Source organism: Solanum verrucosum, unplaced genomic scaffold (assembly GCF_900185275.1).
Source record: "Solanum verrucosum unplaced genomic scaffold, falcon-dt-bn FXZP01000238.1, whole genome shotgun sequence".
Taxonomy (NCBI): Eukaryota; Viridiplantae; Streptophyta; class Magnoliopsida; order Solanales; family Solanaceae; genus Solanum; species Solanum verrucosum.
The window spans coordinates 494,529-511,021 of NW_026020630.1; the positions used below are offsets into that span (position 1 = coordinate 494,529).

At 35.0% G+C, this 16,493-nt stretch overlaps 2 protein-coding genes across 2 annotated transcripts; both read left to right on the top strand.

Moving 5' to 3' along the window:
• The first annotated feature begins 589 nt into the window (after nt 1-589).
• LOC125811574 (uncharacterized) lies at nt 590-6,741 on the top strand. Its single transcript, XM_049491088.1, has 8 exons — nt 590-778; nt 2,768-2,880; nt 3,472-3,543; nt 4,561-4,596; nt 5,265-5,310; nt 5,643-5,730; nt 6,394-6,451; nt 6,579-6,741. The coding sequence occupies exons 1-8, from the start codon at nt 700-702 to the stop codon at nt 6,627-6,629; spliced, it is 543 nt and encodes a 180-aa protein (XP_049347045.1). The 5' UTR covers nt 590-699; the 3' UTR covers nt 6,630-6,741.
• Nucleotides 6,742-11,498: 4,757 nt separating this feature from the next.
• Nucleotides 11,499-15,939, top strand: LOC125811567 (ribosome biogenesis regulatory protein homolog). Its single transcript, XM_049491078.1, has 8 exons — nt 11,499-11,672; nt 12,540-12,690; nt 13,585-13,636; nt 13,727-13,855; nt 14,172-14,289; nt 15,140-15,323; nt 15,414-15,527; nt 15,621-15,939. Exons 1-8 carry the CDS (start codon nt 11,581-11,583, stop codon nt 15,768-15,770), a joined length of 990 nt encoding a protein of 329 aa, XP_049347035.1. The 5' UTR covers nt 11,499-11,580; the 3' UTR covers nt 15,771-15,939.
• The last annotated feature ends 554 nt before the right edge of the window (nt 15,940-16,493 follow it).

Below are 16,493 nucleotides of genomic sequence, written 5' to 3' on the forward strand. Positions count from 1 at the left end.
GTAGTTTATAAGATTCAAATCCAATAAAAGAATTAAAATTCTGATTCCGTCTCTACGACTGACAGTGGTGTTTCTATGAGGAGGAGAAAAGTGGGTGTGGGGTAGGGATTATTTTGTGAGGTGTCTTTTTCATATTTTCTTCTTTGCTAACATGGTTTTATTTTATTGGTCTGATTTGACACATATGAAGCAAATGATGTCACACTAGTCACTAGGTAATAACCAAAATTGAGGGGTCGAAATGAAAATTGGAGTAAATTTTATGGGTCGTTTATGCATTTGGCTAATAATGTATTTATTTTCGTTTTCCACTTAACTTGAGTAATTTAGATTCGCATTACATAAGACTCATTAAATTAAAAAGCACTTACTATAACGTTTCATCATTTCAATCTAAATTTATTTCGAATCCAATACACCATTCTTTTTTCCTTTTATTCGATCGTATCTTGGAATAATCTTTCGATTATTTAAAAAAAATAAGTTTTCCACTTAATATATATATTTTTAATTAAATAAATAAAATAAAATGCACGTCCAAATAAAGATTTCAAAAAAGCCCCATTACTTACTAAAATTCAAAACTCGGCCCAAAAGTTTCACCATATAGGTCGAAAAGCCCTTTCACTTTTGTGCCCCCAAGATTTCTTGATTTCAGACCAAAAGGAGAAACAGAGAAGAAAACAGAGAGACGCAAAAATGGGATGGATCGGAGAGCAAATCGATTCGATAAAGTCAATTCAGTTCAGACAACTCGTAACTCAAGCAATCAGTCTTGGTTCGTGTTCATCTTTTGTCCTTTTGTTTCAATTCAATTCATTGAGCTTGTGTATATATATGGATTGTTTGATTATTATTTTTTTGATTCAGTTCTGTGTGTTTTTGGACTTATCAATTGATCAATCACTTGTGCTGCTGTATCTATTGTGACCCATTTGGGTTGACCCGTTTTGATGGATTCAGTAGACAGAATGAATTGACTGGCTTTTTGCTGGATGTTAAGTGATAGATTCTGGAAAACCTTCATTTTTTCATGGATTTGGGGTTTTTGATGATTTTTTCGGGTTTTGGACCTATCAATTGATGGACCCATTTGGGTTGACCCGTTTTGATGGATTCAGTATTCAGAATGAATTGACTGCTTTTTTGCTGATTGTTAACTTCTGGAAAGCCTTCATTTTCCCGGGATTTGGATTTTTTGATGAATTAGTTGGGATTTTAGACTAGGGAAGCTGAGGTTTTTTCAAAAAAAAATTCTCTTTAGGTGTTTGGTTGAGTTTAAACTAGGTTGTTTTTTGTGAGGATAAGTATTTTTTTTGGTCTTGATTGTTTCCTGGTAAAAAGGCACAGCCTAGTGTGTTGCATTTACGCAGGGTTCGGGGAAGGGTCGCACCCCTAAAGGGTGTGTTGTAGGCAGCTTACCTAGATGCAAACATCAAAGGCGGATTGTTTCATGGTGTATTTTAAATTTATAGTGTTTGCTTTTAGTACCAAAGAAACAAAATTTAGATGTTTTCTTAAGATTGTTGAGCTCTGTTCAAGGCCAATGACCAAGTCCAATTGGTCTTTAAGCTTGTCTGAGACATCACATGGAAGTTAAGATGAAGTGGCTCATTGTTAGGTGGCATTTATGTGGTTGCTAAGTGTGTCTTGAACTATTGCTTGTTTGGGTTGTAAAGTTTGCTCAGAACTAGGGTACAATAAATCCTATACCTTATTCTTCTTATATAATTATTGAAATAATATGAAATGAAGTATCCAACTTTGTACTCATTGCCTCGAGGTGAATTATAGAGCATGAAATAGCTGTGTTGTCTTATTAACTTATTACCTATAGGTTCACATATTTTATGTTATAAAGCTGAAAGATTTATCCCCAAATCAAGATATCTGTTCTAGTCAATGTTAGCAAAAAGAGAGAATTGTTTTATGCATATTAGTCGTTTTTTTGGCATTAAAAAGCAAGAAATAACTTAATTGTGAATGACATGGTTGAATTATATCTCCGTGTAAGGATACAATGAAACTTAACATTGCCCATAGAAAAAAGTGATTAGCTTAGAAAATCATCTTCTCAAATAATTAAATGTGCAACAGTGCAAGTATGGAACTAATGCAGATGCGAGCTGAAGTGAATGCCTATCCTCTTCTCAATGATTTAGTGTCTAGCTTGGGCTTTGTTCTGGATTATACGAGCTAGAAAATAGTTGGACTTCTAGTTTGGGATAGAGGGAATATCTAGTTGGCATTGATTTGAAGAATTGAACTTGAAATTTAGTTTACAAACTTTTCAAGAAGTGTTAGTTTTAGCTACTTTTTTGCCAAATGAAAGTTGACTACTTTGGGAAATAATTTCAGACTCAATTTTTCAAATCTTTCAACTCAGAATTGACTTCTTAATTTTTGTTTGAAGAATAGAGTATCAGAGTCCTTGAACAATTTGAAAACCATAGTTTCAAATTCGTTAGAGCGCTTCTTCTTTTTTTGGCAAATCAGTTCAACCCCACACTTCTTGAAAGAATTGATATTCGAACTGAGTTATACAATTTTTTCAAACAAACACTGAACAGCCTTGCATGCAGATTTTTTCTGAAATCTTTCTCTACCCCTCGCTCGCAAAAAAAAAGTTCATTATGAAATGTGAAATCTATATTCAATTCTTTTGTTATGTGAAGAAGTATGAAACTGAAAGTTCATGGATTTTGTTCTTTACTTTGTATAAGTTAATATTCTTTATTCTGACCCTTCTTCACATAATCACTTTCAGGGATGATTGTTACATCAGCACTTATAATATGGAAAGCGTTGATGTGTGTAACTGGCAGCGAGTCACCTGTGGTGGTTGTGCTTTCCGGAAGTATGGAACCTGGCTTTAAAAGGGTGAGCTAAAGAAACTTGTTCACAAGGAAAAAAAGGAGGAGTTGGGGATGGGAGAGGGCATCTAAACAAACGGATAACAGCAAGCTGTAGCTGGACTTGTTTCTACTTCTTTTGCTCCATGCTACTCTGTTTCTTTATCCTTTGCTAAAGATTCTTTACCAGAGGTTAAATATTAGAGGATATTAGGATATGAAACTAAAGAAAGGGAGTCAAAATAAGATTAAAAAAGTTTGTGGTTTAACTATCTTGTATATCATCTAAATGTGCATAATTTATGCTAGATATATCTTCTTGTGTTTGGCTTATTGCTGAATAGACTTCAGGGTTTCAGTAGCAACTTGTTATTATTTGAAATAAATAATGAGCCTTCCTATATGGCTATATCTGATGTTGTGCAAAGGACGCCTTTCATGTGTCAGTGACAGTATGATCCTGGTGTCTTTCTTACTATCAAGGAGAAAACTGAGAACTCTCCTGAATTCCTTTTCTTTTCGTTTTCACTATAGTGAGAAGTAGAAATACTTCTTTAAGTGGAGTGTTAGTTGCTCTTTCGACTTTGTATTACTGAAAGCATCGTCTACTTTCTTGCAGGGTGACATTCTTTTCTTGCATATGAGTAAGGATCCTATTCGTGCGGGAGAAATTGTTGTGTTTAATGTTGACGTAAGTAGTTTTTACCAGCATCTTCTGTTTTACCTGTTTTCTGCTCGAGTTACTTTAGCTTTTGAGAATATTTCTTTGTATTCTCAGCTTTGCCAATGCCAATTACTTGGGAGTTACTTGGAAGTTATTTATGTTTCCATAGAAACAGCTTGGCACCTTTCCACAATTCTATTTCGTCCACAGCAACAGGATTAGGCACATATCATTTTGCTAATAATCAATTTGTTTTGGCAGGGGTGGGGGGTGGGTACAGAGCTCTAGAAGGAATACAATTGATAGAATTGGTCTTGATGTACAGTATGCTGAATTGTGTAACCCAACTTGTATAAAGGTTTATTAGAGGTGGGTAAATATATATATTCATTTAGGTATGCTTCACCTTTACATGTAGAATCTTTTCTCTTGAGTTAAGTGCGTGAACATGTTTTTTTCTGGGGGTGAGACTTCAATGCAGGAGCTCAGTTTTACTATGATATCATGTTATATTGAGTGAACCACCTCATCTAAAAGCCTAACTGACGAGTGACGAGAGACTTCTACTTATTTCATTTTAGATTTGCTAGCATGCACTATGGAATAAGTTAATGAAATCAATATTGAAATCTTTGTCGAGGAATGGGATGGATGGAAAATTAGTCATCTGATGCTAGGAAGAAATCATCAAATAGGATGTGATAGTCTATAGACCTAAATCAATAGATAATAAAAAAAATTTGGCAACCATCATTTGAGAAGATTATAGAATCCTAAGTGTGATATAAGCTCTTGAAACAAATGGCCTCAATCTCCCCCCACCCCCAACCAAAAAAAAGGACTTGGTCTAATAGTCCAAGATTGACACAAGGAAATAAAATGTTTCATTGAATAGACCCCATTTAGTTTTGCTCATAAATACTAGTAGTATCTATTTTATTGATTGGACTTCAATCTGTCAAAATCATCTAGCTGAAATTTATACTGTCATTTATATTGACTTCGAAATTTACTAATGCTGATGGCATTTTTTTTGTTGCACAGGGACGTGAAATTCCAATTGTTCATCGAGTAATAAAGGTATGCTGGGAAGTTTTCTCTCTATACCAAATTTGCTTTCATCTGGTTGTGCTTGATTATAATAACTTGGTTGCCTGCATCTAATGTTTCTGTGCACTGGTAGTAAAACAAGGAATGGGCAATTAATTATCAATATTTGTCGAGGAAAAGAAGGATTTAAGGGACTGATAAATGAAAGCACATTCTGAAGTGACTAAGGTGATAGAATGACCCTCTTTCCTTAACTAGATTTAGGGTATGCAACCAATCAGAGTAGGCTCGGTTTGGAGCCTGACTGATGATTTGCCATTTCTCTCTTCCTTGATAATTGAGAGAAGTACATATGTAAAAAGTTAATTCTGGAGTCATATACTGCTGATGAGTCTAACCGAGAATAGACAATACATTTCACTAATATTATCAGCAACTTCCTGTATCATTATCTGCACGTGATAATTCAATTTGTAATACAACTTTGTTGTATTTACTTCCAAACCCAACCCAACTACCAACCCTCTGAATGAAAAGAGAACATGAATTAAAATATTGTTGAATAATGATATGATAAGAAGGCACGTGTTTCCTGTACTTAACTAATTTTGGTTGCATCCTACATTTGCTGTCTGCCCACTTTTTCTTCTTCTTGGGTAAACTAAACCACCATTATTTCTTTATGTTTACCCTTGTAGGTTCACGAGCGCAAAGACACTGGAGAAGTTAACGTCCTTACAAAAGGTAATTTTATGATGCATATTAGGTAGAAGTCAAGGATGTGTTGTATAGATCCCTTCCTCTCTCTCTCTCTCTCTCTCTCTCTGCATTGAAAATCGGCTTATCATAAATATATTACAATTCATAAGGTGAACATCAATCATTTCATAGTTTTCCATCTAATGAAAAAGTTTACTTCAGACAATAATCTCTCTGCTCTGTTTGTTGGTACTTATCAACTGAAAAAGCCTTCTGTTACTTGCTTGTCCCCTAATTATTGTTAAGCAAGGTTTATGGTTCTTAGTCCTCAATGATGACTATTAATTTTCTTTCTTGTTTATGATTCATATCTTTAGGAGACAACAACTTTGGTGATGACAGACTTCTATATGCTCAAGGTCAACTCTGGCTGCAACGTCATCACATCATGGGGAGAGCTGTTGGGTGAGTTGACAGTTAGATCTGCTCTTTAGATATTTGGTTTCTCATTTCTTGAGGTCCTCTGGTGAAGAGACCTATCAGCAATTGTTAGGTCTTCCAGTGGTGTTGCGTTTGTTGGCGGACTTGGTGCTCATTCCCTTCTATGCTTTATCTTATTTGAATATGCACCACTTCCTTTCGGTTCTACTCTATGCAATATTGCAAACTCCAACAACTAATCCATTATAAATTTGCGGAATTCATATTGTTAATCGTTTTCTGTTGGAAAACTCTCCATGTAACAGAAGTTATCATTTTTTATGCCACTATTTCCATGCTAGGGGAGTTCCATGAACCTGTTGACACTTGAGAAAGAATTGAAGTTGTCACTCCTCTATCTCTCCTTTTTTCATTCTTTTTGTAGTACTACTTTTATTGTCAGTACTTTTCTTTCTTCAATATTTCCATCATAACTTTCAAACCTGTTCTGGAAAATGTTGTCTTGAGGCGAGTGTCTATCGGAAACAACCTCTCTACCTCACAAAGGTAGGGGTAAGGACTACGTACACCCCACCCTCCCCAGACCCCACTTGTGAGAATATACAGAATATGTTGTTGTATTCAGCCCCCCTTTGTGTGTAACCTATTTGTTCCTTGTATGCTGAACTACTTGCTTGTTAATTTCAGGTTCTTGCCTTATGTTGGTTGGGTAACGATAATCATGACTGAAAAACCTATTATCAAGGTTTGTTGTCTATCAAACTTCTAATTCTGCTTTTACATTATGCAGTAAAGTGTTTTATAAGGTTAACTATCTAGGTGCAATGAAATTCGAATGTTAAGACTCTTTTTTTCCTTTCTTCTTATTGCAGTATATATTGATAGGTGCATTGGGATTGTTGGTCATCACATCAAAAGATTAGTGGACAATGGCTTCCTTCATATCACTGGCACAAATTTAGAGAGAAACTATGTATCTGCCATTTTCAAGAATCTTGACTCATTTTTGGACTAATAGAATCCTCTTTCTAGACATGATCAGACTCCCCTCCCCCCCCCCCCCCCCCCTCCTTTCCTTTTGTGTGTGTGTGATTTCGACGTGGCATGTGATGTGTGGATACCGTACAAGTTGGGGTTTCGAACCCTGCTGCAAGTTTCTGCCCCGAGCAGAGCTTGTTACTTAGGTTGGGAGGAGGGTAGAGGGGACGGACTCATACTCTCCGGAATTTTGAACCTATGCACCAACCGGACAGAAAATTGAAATGAACAAAAAATGAAAATGTAGTTCCTCGTCTGGGATTGTTAAATAATATAGTAGAATTTAAAAAATAAAATGACACACTTCATAACGTCTTTGGTTTTTATTTCAAAAATCATATATATTGCACGTATTATTTGTTGTGACAAAAACTCATTAGAAATATTAACGTATTATTGTTACACCATAGATGGCAAAGTCAAAATGGGATTTGTAAGGGCAACTTTTTGTTTGTATAATTTGGTTAATATATTTTTCAATCATAAACGTAAAAGAGCTACCAAAACTATTATCGACAAAAGATTAAAAGTAAAAATAAATGAACTAACCATCCCATGAAGGTAAAATAAAAAACAAAAAAAAAAGATGGAAAAATATATCGCAAGGGGCTCTAAAGTTTTACCTATTTACATTTTCAATCAGAATAGTTGTTTGCAGAGCAAGTTTGAAAGGGATAGATAGACCTTCATGTGACCAACAAGCCAAAATAACGGAAGCGTGAACCCATGATCTCTCCGTAAAACTAATATTTTATGCATAAATTTTCTAAAATTAGTATAATATTATTTGTTGACTATAAGAAGACTAAATGATACACTTGGTTCGCTTAATTCTTTTTAAATTTTTTTTATTAGTAGTGCACTCATGTTCTAGAAATGCTAGATTTGCCTTTGGTTCGAGTTGTGGAAACAGCGGCTTGCAGAAATGCAGGCTAAGGTTGTGTGTTGCACCATATTCTAGAAATCCTAGATTCATCTCTTGTTTTAGCTGTGGAAACAGAGATCCTTGTGGTCCGGCTCCTACCCTGATTCGCGCATAGTGCACTGGATTGCCTTTTTTGTTCGTAGATCGAGTTTGTTGCTTTTAGTGTGCAACGTTTTTCTTCAAATTTTGAAGTTACGTCTATTTTTGTATAGGTAAGACTGCTATCTTCTTTAATGGATATATCAAATTCAACAAAAAATATATTTTGATTTTTGGCTTGTTGAAGTTTCAAGTAGCTTTAGTAGTTATTTTCTGTTTTCATAGGGTCTAAGAACGGGCCACATTTGGAAATGAGGATCTGTGTTGATTATCGCGCCTTAAATCAAGTGACAATCAAGGACAAATTCCCTGTTTCTGTTATTGACGAACTACTAGACGAGTTGCATGGGGCACAAGTTTTCTCTAAGTTGTATCTACTCCCAACCGATCACCAGACGAGAGTTCATCCTACTGATGCTGACGAAGCAGGTTTTAGGACACGTTATGGACATTATGAGTTCTTGGTGATGTTATGTGACGTTACAAATGCTTCATCTGCCTTTGAGTCTCTTATCAATGAGGTACTCAAAGATCATCTCCGAAAATTCGTTTTGGTTTCTGTGATGAAGTTTTAGTTTATAGTAAGTGTCATGAGGATCATTTAAATCATTTGAAATCTGTCTTTTCACTTGTACGAACTCATAAGTTGTTCGTCAACCCCCCAAAACAGTCTTTTTTCCCTGAGGGCGGCCAATTACCTTGGTCATGTTGTATCAAAAATGGTGTTACAGTGGATCCGGAAAAAATTAAAGCTATCGCGAATTGGCCAAAACCAACAGCTCCTAAAGCTTTGAGGGAGTTTGTGGTTATTACAGGAAATTCATTCAACATTATGAAAAGATATCTGATTCTCTTACGCGAATGCTCATGGGATTTGACTTTGTTATCGAACGCAAGAAAGGGAAAGAAAGTATAGTGGATATGGCTGACGCGCTTTCCCTAAGGAATTCTGATGTTGACAGTAGTTTGAAGGCCTTTTCTTTATTAGTTCCAGGGTGGCTAGAAAGAATCCAGGAAGAACATTTGACTAGCCCCAAAATCCAAAATTTGGTTCGCGTAGTACAACATGGTGAAACTATTGGTTCCTGGAGTTTTCGAGATGGATTGTTGTATTTCAAAGGGAGAATTTATCTTGACGAGGAATCTCCCTCGTTGAAGGTGATCATTGAACAATTCCATGGGTGCAAGCATGAAGGTTTTCATAAGACACTTCATCGTATTCAGGCAAACTTTTATTTCAAGGGGTTGAGGAAAGAGGTTCAACGATTTATTCGTGAGTGTGATGTTTGTCAAAAACATATAGTCAAGAATCTTTCTCCAGCTGTTGTTCTTCAGCATCTTCCTATTCCTAATCGAATTTGGGAGGACATATCGATGTATTTCATTGATGAACTTCCAAGTTCGAAGGGAAAAACAACTATTCTGGTTGTTGTGGATTGCTTATCTAAGTATGCTCACTTTGTTGCTCTGTCACATCCTTGTTCTGCTGAAGATATTGCACAGGTTCTGTTTGATCAAATTTGTCGCCTACACGGGATGCCAAGGTCCATTGTATGTGACAGTGATCCAATCTTTGCAAATGCATTCCAGAATGAGCTTTTTCGTCTTAATGGAACTGAGTTTAACTTTAGTTCGAGATACCACACTCAAACTGATGGCCAAACTGAGGTGGTGAATAAAACATTAGAGATGTATTTAAGATACTTCTCTGGTTCTCATCCGAAAGGTTGGTCAAACTGGTTGTCTTGGGCAGAATTCTGCTATAATATGAGTCTTCATTTCACAACCAAAATGACTCCGTTTGAAGCTGTTTATGGAAAGAAACCACCTTTTTTAACTCCATACGTCTCAGGCACAGCGAAACTAGAGTCAGTGGAACAACTGTTGCTAGCTCGAGATCATGTTGTTAAGGATGCAAGGGAGAATATTGCAGCAGCACTGAATCGGATGAAGACTATTTATGATTCTAAGCATAGAGAAAGGGAATTTGTTACTGGTGATTTGGTATACCTCAAGTTACAAGCTTATTGCAAGACTTCAGTAGCTACGCGGAGCGTGTATAAACTCTCATCCAGGTACTATGGACCCTTCAGAGTTCTTGAAAAAATCGAGTCAGTGGCGTATAAGCTTGAACTACCAACTGAAAGCAAGATTCATCCAGTTTTTCTTGTCTCCGTTCTCCAAAAACACGTTGGTGATGACCTCATCGATGTTCAAGCTCGGGTTCCAGTTCAGATTGATGACTTCCTGGAAGTATAACCTTTCTCAGTTTTGTTAATTTTGAACAGTTCTATGTTTGTAGTTAAAGTTTGTTGCTTGTTCTTAGTGGAAAGATGCTTTGTTTTTGTGTAAAGAATGCTAGTATTTTGAGCTTTGGCTTTTTATTGAGGTTTATATAACTTTCATATTAACATTTCTATTTTTTGGTTTCCCGGGTGTTCGATATCTGTATTGGTGCATGACTAATTTAGATTTGCGTCACATAAGGCCCGTTAATGGTAAGCGCTTTCTATCAAAGATTTTTCCATATCTAAGGCCCGAAACTGAGACCTTTGATTTAGGGAGGAGCTGTCGTATTGACCACTCCAATTCACTTAGTTTGAATTCATGTGGATTCTTTTTTGTTTCATATGTTATCATAGGTCGAAGGAAGGGCATGCCGTCTCGAGTATTATTTCGTGTTGTTCTGTATATGAGCCTCTTCGAATTAGTCTTATTTGCTATTTGATTAAATGATCTTTATAAGACGTGATCAACAAAAAATACTTATTAAAGACATTTAGACCGTGTAGTAAATTTCAATAAGTATTAACTAGTAGTTTCAAGATATATAATTGCTACTCTACTTTGTTTTCTTAAAACTAAAAGGAGAACATGTTTTATTCTAATAATACATTCATTCATATGCATTAATGTTAGATGGACTTGTTTGGACCCCTAATCTAATTATATTTAGTCGAATTACAAATAAAATATTAATTAAACTAATAATCAATATAATTTATTTTTTTATCGTAACTTTTTTATAAATATTTTGAATTGCCTATTATTATTGACTTGTACGATCTTTCAATAGTTTCAAATACATTTAAAATAAAATAAAATAATGTTTTTCTATCTGAATTCACTTTTAAAATTATATTATTTGATTCACAACTCTTAAAGCCAAAGACGAAGCGAGGAAGGTAGCTACAGAGCAACAGATAAGGAACAGATTTAGACAACTTAATTGATCTATTGGACTCTAAATAAAGGGTACCGAAATTCAAACAATGTCACATTATCCGAGACAAATAGAGTGATATTTTTCTTATATGCAAATTGTGTACATAAGTATGTAATTTTAGTATTATATTTTATAATCCAAATTCTGAAATACCAACAATAGAAAATTATTTTGTTTAACTAATTCGATATATAAAAATTATACATACTTCTATTGAATTTATTTAAGTTTTATATAACAATTCTTTAATTAGAGAATGTAAATTTCTTTTATATAATACTATAACTATGTATTTAAATCATACTAATTTATTTCATCGAATTTTTTTTCGTAGACCCTAGCTGTTCCGGATTCATACGTTTACTATCCATAACTAGAGCTCCAATCTAAGACATCAATTCTTACCAAAACTGAAATTTTTAAAATTAAAATAGTGTCACGTAAATTGAACGGAGGGAGTAGTACAAAGGGGCTATTAGGTTTGACCTATTTGCATTTTATACATAAAAACCCAGCCCCCAAATCCTTAAACCCTTCTCGCCACTCTCCGTAAGGTTTTCTGCAGTAAACAAACCAGACGAAAAAAATGGAGATGGCTCAAGAATCATATGAATTGGATGTGGGTAATCTTATGGCTTCATACCCACATCACAGCTTTGCATCTACACCTTCTTCCAGGTTTGAGTTTCTTGAAAAGTACCCTTCTTTAACATGTACTGTTGTGTTGATTTCTGCTCAAAAAGGTGGAATCTTTAGTGTATTCTCTTCCTATTTTGGATGATTTTTTATCAGACTGTGTTGTTAATGTCTATTGGGGTAAAGGGGTAGCTTAAAACCGCAGGGAATTGTCAAAAAGATTGAAAAGTCTTATGGGAATTAGTGCAGATTTAGCTAAGAATATAATAGATTAAAGTGAAGTGTATGTGTTAAGTGATACCTAGCTGTGTTCTTGGAAATTACTGTGCTTGTTTTTTGCTAACTCGAAAAGATGGAACCTTGGAAGGATTTTAGAGTATTGTCTTCAACTATTTGGGTGATTTTTGCTCTAATTATGTTGTTGTTTTTGATTTATGAGGTAACAGAGTTATCTTGGGGTGAAGGGGTAGACCTGAAATTGTAGGAAATTGTCAAAAGAATAAAATATCCCTGGGCTGAGGATATGGTAGATGGAAGTAAAGTGTCTGTTTAAGTGATACCTAGCTAGTTGGATTGAACTGGTTAGCTACATTCTTGAAAAGTACCCTTCTTTAACATGTATTGTGTTGTCTATGATTTTTTTGTTACTGGAAAAAAGGTGGAAACTTGGGAAGTATTTGCAGTATTCTCTTCCGGTATTTGGACAACTTTTGCGTAAGTTCTGTTGCTATTTTTAGTTATGTTACTTGATTCAAGAAAAAGTTGTCTTTATAGTTTAACTCATGGGGATAGGGAACTAGCTCACAATTAACAATGTTAGCTCAATTTGATGTTTTGACTAAGTTACAATGATAAGAACACTCAACGGATTTCCTTTATTCAGCATATATTCTTGTTCTAAATATGTAGGGAGGCGTTGGTGAAGGAGTGTCTACAGGAGGGGACCAAGTTAGTGCAAGCTATTGCAGATGCTCTCTTCAACTTACCTTCAACAGAAAGCCCTGATGGTCCTCTAGTCCAGTTGCCTCAACCAACTACGAGATTGCCTAGAGAGAAGCCTGTAAGACCTCATTTCTATTTTTTGCGCAAGAATTGTGTGTTTTTCTTATCAATTCCAAGAGTAGTGGTAGAACATGTATTTGCAACAACAAACTCATTTTTCCTACATTCATGGTATTTGAAACAACTGATTTGTTTTCTATTGTGGCGCATTCCAAATTGGGTTCATGTTGTTGTTCTGAAAGAAAGAAAGTTACTTTAATCTTAACTTGATCAAATGAATTAAAGAAACTTCTCCATGGAAACAGATGAATAACTTACAATTGTTTTGCTCTTCTTCATTCTGTCTCATAGAGGGCGTACATATAATACATCGAAAGGATCAGATTTTCCAATGAGATCTTTGTTTGTTAACTCCTTTGCCTGAATAGGTTTTCTGTTTCTGATAAAGAATAGTAGAATCTCATTATATCTTTTGGGAATTTATGTGACTCTAGCTTCAAATGTGAATTGAATCTGATATGCAGCATAATCTATGATAATGCAATTTACTAATGTGAGCACAGGGGCAAAGTGCTTACGAAGATTTTTACCTTCATAATTTGAGAAGTTATGTGGTTGTGATTGAAATAGATGTGAGAAATTATGTGGCAAGAAATTAGTTTGCCGATTCTCCTGATGACTTAACTAGTTTATTTGTTTCTTCCTGAAGTTATAGTACTATGGTCGATGTAGTAACATTTATTATATTTTCTGATCCTAAGTTTGTTGATTTCATACTTTAAGGAATTTCTTTCACCGATCCTGTTATTGAAGTTTTGTTATATAGGATGCTTATGATGCCTCCCGCCCCCTATCTTCTAGATATGCATAGTGTAAAAGAGATCTTTACAGTGGCCTTGTCTGTTAAATCTGTCAGCTCCTTTTAGTGCTAATTATGATTTGATTGTTTCAGCTTCCAAGGCCTAAACCTCCAACAAAATGGGAAGTGTTTGCCAAGAAGAAAGGTACCATTAGTTTGTGGGTTTTAGAATAGATAATTCTTGATTCAAATGACCTTCATTGTGTTCTTAATTTTTGGAAAAATTGTCTTTCAGGTATACAAAAACGTAAGAAAGACAAGGTGGTGTTTGATGACCAAACTGGTTCATGGAAGCGCAGACATGGCTACGATCGTGTAAATGATGACAAAGATGTGCCAATCATTGATGCCAAGGCAACTGATGGTAAATAGAGAATTTTCATTCTCGATTTCTGCAATACTCAATTTTTCTTATATGTCTCAAGCTCTGAACTGAAAGGATTTTGAATGATAGGATTCAAAGGGTCATAAGATCCTAAAATAAATGTATGTCTTGAAGTCGAAGTTCAGTATTTTAGTTCTCAATGGATAGTGATTTTGATTATACTCTCTTATATCAATCAAGTCCTCATGATGATAACTATAGGAAAGCAACTTAACTTTGTCAATGAAGGGAAGAACATATCTGCATTAGCATTTTGTTATTGTTCTGAATGTCTTCTCCCTGTTTGTTTTTTCAGAGCCTGGCCAAGATCCTTTTGCTAAGAGACAAGAAGAAAAGAAGAAAAGAGTAGAAAAACAAGAGAAAAACCGATATAGTAACTTGAAGGAAGCAGCAAAAGCTGGTGCCTTGCCAAGGTCTTGTTCTTCTAAACTTCTCATGTTTTTCTGCCAAAACGTTTTTATTCTTTAATAATTCCTGCCATCTATGAGGGATTTATTAGTTTTTTTGCTCATGTATCAAATCCATTTTAAAAAAAATCCAGTTTAGACTAGCTGTTGAATTGGTTAGCAGATTTCATTCAGGAAAACCATCATGCCTTGTTTGTATCAGTTGCTAAATTCCGCTTGAAGTTCGCATCTACCTTTTTCTTATTCTGTTATGTCCGATGTCATTTGTCTTGATAAGCGCGGTGGTTAAAATTTTTACTCCCCCAAAGAGAGAACCTCCTTGTACTTATTCCAAGTGCTTACAAATCCTTAACATATTTGTCGTTTTGCTATTTGTTTAATGTTTTCTCAAATTATATTGGATGCAACAGTGACTAAGTTTATCATCACTCTAGAAGGAGAGGATTTTTCATGACTTATAAGTTATAAGTTACAGAGCTTTAAGCCTCTGCATGAAATTATTATCTCTTAAACAAGAATGCGTAGTCAATGGTGGAGAAAAACGTAGATCCTGTTGAAAGCTTCTTTAATTTACCCCAAAAGTATGTCTAGTCACCTAATCTTTTCCAATCGATTCCAGCAAATCTTAGTGTTTGTTTTGTGAGTTGATCCAAAGAGAATTCACAACATTAGTGAACGAATCAAAACAAGGCAAGTTTTTTTGTTTGTGAGTTCTCTTTGTGGCTGATTTGGCAATGCCCTCTTTCTGCTTCTTGCCCTCGACTTCTTAAAATTCCTCACTATGGTGTATTAGCATACATTAGTTGGCCATGTCAGTGAAAAACATGTGCCTCACACTCCATTTCTTGCTTTGCAGTCACATTCAGCTTGCTGCCACAGCACTGCCTATAACAGGATCACAAGCTGCATCAAGGAAAATTAGCAAGGATGAACTCGGAAATGTCGCTGGAATGGCAGCAAATGCAACAGCTAGTGGCGGAAAATTTGACAAGAAGTTGCCTGGTGAAAAGCCCCCAAAACATGACAAGAAGTATCGAAAGGTATGTACTACAAAAACTACATACATAACTTTGCTTAGTTCTGACCTGATTGTACATGTCTAAGTCCACTTCACTCCTATCTACAACCAGTTCCTACCAGTTGCAGAAGGATCAGGAATGGGATCCTTAGAGAGACAACAAACCGAAAAGGTCCTAAACAAATTCATGGCCAAGAACTCCCATGAGATACTCAATGTGCAAAAGGTATAACATATGCATATGTACACATCTCTTATCATTTCATCCTCCGAGATTTCTACGTGCTAATTAGTGCAAATTTTTCACCTTATACTGTAGGCTGTAAACATGTACAATGTGAAAAAAGATAAGAAAGGAAGAAGCCAAGGAGGGAAGTCATCGTCAACCGATAACAAATTGAAGGCAAGGAAGTCACCTTACAAGAAAACATCAACAAAAGGGCCTTCAAATAAAGGAAAATCTAAGTGAATTTCATATTCCAAATTGTAGTAGTATACATGGTAGTCAACCCCTCTTCATTTATGTTTTGTTTGTTTAATTTTGTGTTGCAATGGAACTGTGAAAGAGATTCTTGAAAAAGGAGACAAAATAGTATTTTTCATGTATGGAGTAAAGTAAAATACCCTTTAATTGATTTTGTCCCAGAAAGATTTAATGAAAGGATAACTAGCAAGGCTTTCATATAGTTTCTAAATTAAATCTTAGTTTGCTACACTGTGAACAGAAATTACTTACTCCTTAATATTATTAAATTATATCAAATCAAATAATGTCATATAAATTAAGACGGAAGAAGTATTTTCTTTTTTACCAAACATTATCTGATCCCACAGTGCTTAAAAAGACTGTCCTTACCCATTGTTTTGGGCTTTTGGCTTTCGGCTTTTGGAAGTGCTTTTTATCCTAGACTCCCTTAACCACTTGCACATACTGCACTCTCCAAAGTCCAAACTTTCACCTATTCGTGAATTTGATACGATGAAAGTCATTTATATTATGAGGATTTAAACTATTTAATTCTTTATGTTAATCACTATGTGCGTTTTCATTTATCTATTATATAGTTAGATTAATCACATAATATATGTCCAATCATTTAATTATACATATCAATATCAAGTAAAAAAGCATTTGAGCTTTTACTTTACGACTATTGAGGCAAATACATATAACTAAAGAAAATAACTTATT

Excerpts from the sequence above, each read along its gene's own strand:
- LOC125811574 (XM_049491088.1), top strand. The coding sequence starts at position 700 with ATGGGATGGATCGGAGAGCAAATCGATTCGATAAAGTCAATTCAGTTC. Across the intron at positions 2,881-3,471 it reads TGGAACCTGGCTTTAAAAGG|GGTGACATTCTTTTCTTGCA; the intron begins GTGAGCTAAAGA and ends ACTTTCTTGCAG. Across the intron at positions 3,544-4,560 it reads TTGTTGTGTTTAATGTTGAC|GGACGTGAAATTCCAATTGT; the intron begins GTAAGTAGTTTT and ends TTTGTTGCACAG.
- LOC125811567 (XM_049491078.1), top strand. The coding sequence starts at position 11,581 with ATGGAGATGGCTCAAGAATCATATGAATTGGATGTGGGTAATCTTATG. Across the intron at positions 14,290-15,139 it reads AAAGCTGGTGCCTTGCCAAG|TCACATTCAGCTTGCTGCCA; the intron begins GTCTTGTTCTTC and ends CTTGCTTTGCAG. Across the intron at positions 15,324-15,413 it reads ATGACAAGAAGTATCGAAAG|TTCCTACCAGTTGCAGAAGG; the intron begins GTATGTACTACA and ends ATCTACAACCAG.